This window comes from Scomber scombrus, chromosome 7 (genome assembly GCF_963691925.1).
Source record: "Scomber scombrus chromosome 7, fScoSco1.1, whole genome shotgun sequence".
Classification (NCBI taxonomy): domain Eukaryota; kingdom Metazoa; phylum Chordata; class Actinopteri; order Scombriformes; family Scombridae; genus Scomber; species Scomber scombrus.
In genome coordinates, this window is record NC_084976.1 from 4,586,907 (window position 1) to 4,594,333 (window position 7,427).

The window sequence follows — 7,427 nt, forward strand, 5'->3', positions numbered from 1 at the left end:
TGGTGTGATCTGATTGAAAGCTCCACAACAGCGACTAAATGTCCCGCTGGGCTTGATTATTTTCTCAACGGCTGTTCCCAAGGTCAGGAGTAAAGTTTGAAGACTAGTTGAAGTTTGATTTGATTGGAGGTGAATTCTGAAGTCGGTGTATGCGTTGTAATGTTTAGTCTTAGATACTGTATGTGGGCGAACACACAGATGGAAGGACCAGAACACCAGCTGTGTTTTACAGTACTAAGTACTTGTAGTATTCTAGTGTTCAAGTGGTTATTTGTCTTGACAGTAAATATTTAAGATATTTTAGTGAACATGCCCAAAAAAGGCTCAGATGCTGCCAAATATAACACGACCCAAAAAGTACACCTAAGTGAATAATACTCAGTGTTTGACAGGTTGTGAAATACATGAAGTAGAAACTGTTACATGGAAGAAAGAGAGAAGGTACTTGAACATGATGCTTCTACTTTTGGTGAAATATTTGTGAATCATTTTCTGGCCCAGATGGGTAAACAAGGATGACTGTACAGTGACTAGTGTCTCATTTCACAGCAACTGTGAGATCTTGACAGCTTTCTCTTCGGTGGCTGGAGACAGACTGCAGCTGTTGTGAGTTCGGTTTCATGAGGTCTGGACCAAATCCCGGAACTTTGTGTTTCATTTTTCATGGTTTTGACGTTATACTCTTTCTTTCTTTCTGTAGTAAGAAAAAAAAAACAAAAAAAACACAGATTGTGAGTTTGTTGTTTTGTATGGTCTGAGGTTGCGACTAATTGCTTGTTAGCGGAAGCTGATTTGTTGTTTTTAGAAACAATCATCGTTCAAGTGCCAGAGCTAACATTTTCTCTCCCATGGAGACATCATAAAAGCCATTTTATTTCCCTCTGTCAGCATAACTGGTGCCAGTGCACAAAGCTGGCAGGTCACGAGAAAATCACTGCCCAGTGGTTTGGGGTAGGATGACCTCATACCAGGATGCTTTCACACTTCAACACACCACCTGTTTCACTCTGTCTTCCTCTTTCATATTGTTTTAAAAATGTAATAACATGACAAGTTTGACTGTGTCAGAAACCTTACCATGGTATGTGTGCTTGTTTAGTGTCCCTGAACTCATCACACACACACACACACACACCTGCCGAGAAATTTTGCAAATGACCCGAACAAGGAAAATGTGATTTTGCTTAATTTGAGACACAGGTGATGACTTGCAGTCCATATCTGATCCACGGTTTGTGTTTGTGATTGCAGAGGTGAAGGACTACGAGCCTGCTTATGGCTCTAAAGTGCGAGAGCACCCCTGTGTGGAGAGCATGAAGGACAACGTGCTGAGAGACAGAGGAAGACCTGAGATCCCTGACACCTGGCTCAGGCATCAGGTCAGTCACATTAGTGCACTGTACATACTGCAGGGATACACCACAATTATTGATCTTTCTGCATAAATATCTGAGGGGAAAACTAAATCTGTACATCAGCGCTGAGAATGATCTGATGATGTGTGCATTTAGAAGGGCAGTCATTAGAATACATGAAAACAATGTTTTAAACGTCTCTTCACATATTTACTCAAAGCTGCATAAACTGACCCCTCAGAGACACAGAACTGACAATTAAAAACCTTATAAAGTTGGTATGATAAACGTGTTAGTAAGCAGATGCCTCTTTACAACAGACACAGCAAAATTAACATTTATCTGGGGTCATTTTTCTCTAACACAGTTAATTGATCCATTGTTTATATTTATTATAATAATTATGCTGTTGATGTTAACATGCACACCAAGTTGTTTTAATCTTTACGTGACAACAGTATTTCTTTTTAAAGGGTTATCTGATTGCACTGCTCTCATGATAATGAATTAAACTTCTTGTTGATTGATAAACCAAGCCTTTAACAGAAATATCACACTCATTTGACACTCAGTCACTTACTGCTGCTCACACCTGCTCTACTTCTCCCTCTGCAGGGCGTAGCGGTGATCTGCGCCACCATCATGGAATGCTGGGACCACGACCCCGAGGCCCGCCTAACCGCCCACTGCGTCTCTGAGCGCATTTCCGAGATGGAGGACGAGATGGACAAACTCTCCAGCCGTAGCTCCTCAGCAGAGAAGATCCAAGAGGAGCTGAAGATCCCCATGGTGGAAGTGGAGATCCCTGAGGAGGAGGTGAAAATCACAGAAATACAGGAAATCATAGCTGCGGACTGCTCCGTGAGCGATGAGAAGTGAGAGGAAGCTCAACATCTCCATGGACCCTGAGGGAGATTTCTCTTAGCAAGGGCACTTAATTTCATTTTGATGGGATTGAAGACCTCAACTGTGGGGATCGGGAGCTGAGCTCCTGGATCGCAGGATTTTGAGCCAGGTTGAGTTACATTACAGTGTCACATCTAGTTCTAACCCAGAGAGGAAGAAGAAGAAGAAGTAGAAGAGGCTTTTTAAGACAAACTCTGGGTGATGCTTTTGGACTTCACTGCTTCAAAAATGTAACAACTCACCATAATCAGCTGAGAAAGCTAAAGAGCCAAAAAAAAAAAAAGCCAAAGTTAACTGGAAGCGTCCAAAGATGTGCTGAGCATGGAGACAGTATTTTATAAGAGTCAGACAGGCTTCTCTCTGAGCAAAAGGTCACTCACTTAATGAGAAGTAAACTATTCAACCAAAGACATTTGATGTGCACTTTACCATGTGATACTTATGCATTACAGACATTTGTCATTGTATTATCTTCATGTATTCTAACATGTTGGAGTTAAGGAGAGCTTCCGCCTAAAAGTGCCTTTGTGTGTCCGACTTTGAGCCAAAATTTCAGCAGAGATGTTGCCTTAACACTAATGATGCTGTGGACTCCATCCTCACCAGCAGGAATTCAAAGGAATGTGTGTGTGTATGAATGACAGTGTGTGCGTGTGTGTGTGTGCATGCGTGTGTGTGTGTGTGTGCGTGTGTGTGTGTGTGTGTGTGTGTGTGCTTGTGTGTGTTTTTATCCAGCTATACTTGTTTGCCAGATAAACAAGCACAATGTACATAGAGACAATAACTGTACATAAGAGACAAATCAGCCGAAAAAAAGGGAAAGTAATCCTACTACTTATCTTTGAATGCAGAGATTAAAAGACTTCATAGAGATGTATTTTTTAAAAACATTTTGTATGTTTTCTGTCTATATCTACAGTAAAAAAAAAAACTGAGGTGTGCCAAAGATATTTTACCCTGCCTTACATACAGTATGTGTCATATGTAAAATATTGTAAATCTTTTATGAATTAAAGATATTTCTGTATACTGAGATTATGTTTCACTCATTCTGTAATCCAGCCACGTCTGGGAGCACGATATGGATTTTCCGTCTCATTCAAAAGTCTTAGTGTTTTTTTCATGCCTTTTTTTCCCCTCCAAATAAGAACGTGTAATCTTGGAAGTTATATTTCCGCGTACTTGCTAAGTGGTTAAGTAGTTTCTCTCTGCCACCTTCCTCTGTGGATTATTTCATTTTGCAAGGTCTTTGTGAGCCTGAGCTGGCACAGAGGGTTCATGTAAACTGTGAAAGCAGAGGGGTCCTATAAGGGATTATGAAGACATTTTGAATATTGAAGTTAATATGAAGTGATTTTTAGCGTTTCTTGGACCAGCATTGGTTTATTAGAGCTACAGTATAGTTTGTGCATTTCCAGCCAACATTTTGTCACCTGTGTCTAAGAGGCAGTGAATGAAAGTAAAGTGACACTCATTAGACAGTACTCTACATCTGTTATGGGCAAGGCTTGGGCACTGAAACTCATGTTCATTCAAACAAACTCATACAAACTAACCACGGTACGTTGTGACCTGCAAACCAATCATCACTTACCCAGCTATCAAACTGACAAATAAAACAGTCAATCATGAGACTTATTTTCCTGGAAACAACTTTAATTTGATTCCAATTGGATATCGCTGCTGTTGGGTGGAAACCTTGTAACTCCATATTTTATTACTACATACTAGGTTTCTGAGAGCGACGATAATTATCAACATCAAAAGAATGGATCAAGTCTTGTGTTATATTTTTGTAGAGACTGACCAAAAATTTTGCACTTTTTTCTCCCATCATTGAAGGTCCTTCTCACTTGCCCAGATTGCCCTTATGGGAGATCCAACCATCGTTATGGGTTCATTTGACTCTGTATTAATCATTCTGATAAAATTTGGGATTTTAGCGGGCCATATAAAAATTAATGTAGTGTGCAGTGTAGCAATGTTGAATTGGTACAACTTGTTAAATCATAAAAACTTATAGTACAAGAAATTGGGATGGTGTACTATTGTAAACCCAGTATGGGAATGGAACAATTATTTTCACATCAAATACATTTCACATGAGAAATGGTCATACATGTAGAAGATATAGAAGTATTCAAGCCGCTAAGTGAACTGTTTGATTGTGTCAACTTGATCTGCACAGATTCGACAGCTCTTTGCAGTTCAAGAGAAAGCTGGAATTAAATATAAATATGGGGCGAGGAATATGTCAAATATAGACCAATCATTTTCATACAGTCTTTTAAGTCGAAGATGAAAGTGAAAATGCATCGTGAAATTGCATGTCTGCTAACTTGAGAACTCGAGTTATTCATCATGTTCATCATCATCAATTTTTTCAAATTTCCATTATAAACTGTTCACTACTGTACACTATTAATGGAGCACCACTTTCAGACATAGGTAGTCATGTGATCCGCTGTAAATATAAAGCTGCTTTAAGATCTTAAAGCTGCATTAATTAAATTCATTTTGCCAACTTGTGGACAGCAGAAGAAGCTGTAAATACAACATGGACTTATTAATACTTTATAATGCTGATGTGGAGAATGTGTAAGCAAACAGCTGCCCATAACACATCCACCTGACACAGAGAAACATATATTTAGAGTCATGTCTCTCTGGCCACTAAATTAAAGCAAGTCCAATATTCACTCTGTGTGTTCGGTTTGGTCCTGAGATGTGAGACTAAACCAAAACATTAAAATTACAGCTGTAATAACACTCGACTCTCTGTAGGGCGAGGAGAACTGGAAAGTGATAATTCAGTGTGGGTTTATCACTATGAGTACACTCCCCTTTCCTAACACACAGTCATTTGATCCATTATAAATATAAAAACATTGATTAGTGCAGCTTCAAGGGAGCTCTGTAGCCTGTTGCAATAATAATGATAGTCTTCTGCACCTCCTGAGACAGATTCTGGAATATTTCTTCAATATATCTTGATTGGTCATGATTAAAAGTAAGTCAGCAGATATATTGGGTCATTTTAGAGGTCATTTTAGGCTTCATATTTGTTGTTGGGCAATCTGGCAAAGCTCAAGATTGGTTATGTTTTTTCCCCTTCCTTCTTAGCTTTTATTCCCTTTCTCTTCATTCTTTCTTTTTGTGCATTCCTCTTCTCCTCCTTTTTGGCCTCTCAAGGAATTCCATAGGAAGTGCACCACCCTAGTCTGTTATCCACACACATCAGAAATGATACCAGACATAAAACTTTATTTTTAAAACGCCGTGCGGCGTGAGGTCAGAGGGAAGAGGGAGCTTTAAAGTCAAGCTTAACATCTAACAGATCACTGCTGTCCAAGTCAAATCTGTCAGCTGCACTTGTGGTGATTTTTATGTTTTAACTGCACTGGAAAGATTACATGATCCCCCTTATAGGCTGATAAACATTTATGATACTTACGCATTATTGGTCTATGATACCCTTTATAGACTCGTTGGAGTTACTATAGCAGGAGACTAAACTGAGCTCTGAAACATATGCAGAGCACACTTAATGTACAATAATGGAGTGAAAAAAATGTGTAAGCACAATAATGTAAAGTAATGCAATGCGATACTGTAAACTGCATGTCATCCTCACTGCTTCTACTTATTGAAACATGTTCATATATAAGAAGGCGTAAAGTTGGCAAGATGTAACTGTTCAAACTGGGAAATCTGAACTTTACATAACGAAAAATCATGTTGGGGCAAGTCCAAATCATGTCTAAAGTCAAAGCAAGAGTCAAATCTGACGTCTTTTTATAGAGGATCCAAGTCATAATGAGTAAACTGCAAGTCAACTCTCTCTGAATGCTGACTATTAAAACGGCACAGCTTTGAACATGTTTCTTTCGCAGTAGTGTTGACAGTGCTTTACATAACCGAGATGGATTCATTTCAATACAGAGACACCTGCCTGTCATTAAATGTTTTTTTATATCATTATTACTACTAGGCTAATTTTTCAAGTCTGTCCTCACCAATAATTACACAATACAAGATCCTTTACTAATGTGATTCAAGTGATGAGGGCTAAATCCAAACCATTCCTTTTTCATTAACTATGTGTCAAAGGTTCTGCTAATACTGATATGAGGCCCCATCAGTCTGTGAGGAAATCTTCTTAAGAAAACACAAAAGTGGATTTTTGTACAAAGTAGACTGTAACTTTGGAGGATAAATTATTGGTGAGTCAAACTTAGAGAATTGAAGCCTCATATTTGCATCAGTTGAACTTTGTAATAAACTTTTTGCACAGAATGCAGAATGCAAATTTCATCCCCCATCGCTTACATTGGAATTGATTTAGATAAGGAATCTTTTCACAGGCAGTATGAAGAGGAGGAACAATTACCAGCGACTAAAATAGACATATAAGCATGTGAGGGTTGTATTAAGATTATGACTTAAAAAATGTGTTTATGTTTTTGCTTTTAAGCCTGAAATTGAGTCCTCGTAGACTTTTTAATAAGTCTTGCCATTGTCAAATCTACATCAAGTCTTCATTTTTGTGACTTTTGCAACCCTGCTTCACATTTGTTTACACTGAACTTTATGTGTGAGGGTGTGAGAAAATAAAGATCAAACATTCATTTCAGGGTTTATTTGGACAGTTTAGCACCAGTTTGGAGCATGACTGCTGTCACAGTCAGGTGGGTGACGATGCATCTTCACTCTGAGAAAACTCCAAAATAAACAGCAGCATTAACTCTAAATATAACCAGTAAGGGTCAATTGAGCGGACTAACCCTTTTTAATTGAAAGTGTGTTTTGAAGCGTGGAGATGTTTACTGTGGAATGAGCGGTGAGTCAGACGGGGATCTGCTTGGTGTGTGCGCGTGTGTTTGTGTGTGTGTGTGTGTGTGTGTGTGTGTGTGTGTGTGTGTGTGTGTGTGTGTGTGTGTGTGTGTGTGTGTGTGCATGTGCATGTGTGTGTGTGTGTGTGTGTGTGTGTGTGTGTGTGTGTGTGGTGCAGACATTCCACTGGAGACCAGAGTTTGTACCAGTGAAATGTAATGACAGACCTGCAGAGCCCACAGAGCGGCTCTGGTCAGAGAACAGGGAACAGGGGCTACCACATCACACAGACTCTCATACAAACACACACGCGCGCACGCACACACACACACA

General features: G+C 39.3%; 1 protein-coding gene across 1 annotated transcript in view; it reads left to right on the forward strand.

The window, feature by feature from the left end:
- The window catches only part of tgfbr2b (transforming growth factor beta receptor 2b), a 38,448-nt gene extending 35,152 nt beyond the window's left edge, over positions 1-3,296 (forward strand). Inside the window, exons 9-10 of the mRNA XM_062422749.1 lie at positions 1,252-1,379; positions 1,971-3,296. Of these exons, the coding sequence (XP_062278733.1) occupies positions 1,252-1,379; positions 1,971-2,234 (392 nt within the window). The 3' untranslated portion in view covers positions 2,235-3,296. The remainder of the gene's footprint in view (positions 1-1,251; positions 1,380-1,970) is intronic.
- The last annotated feature ends 4,131 nt before the right edge of the window (positions 3,297-7,427 follow it).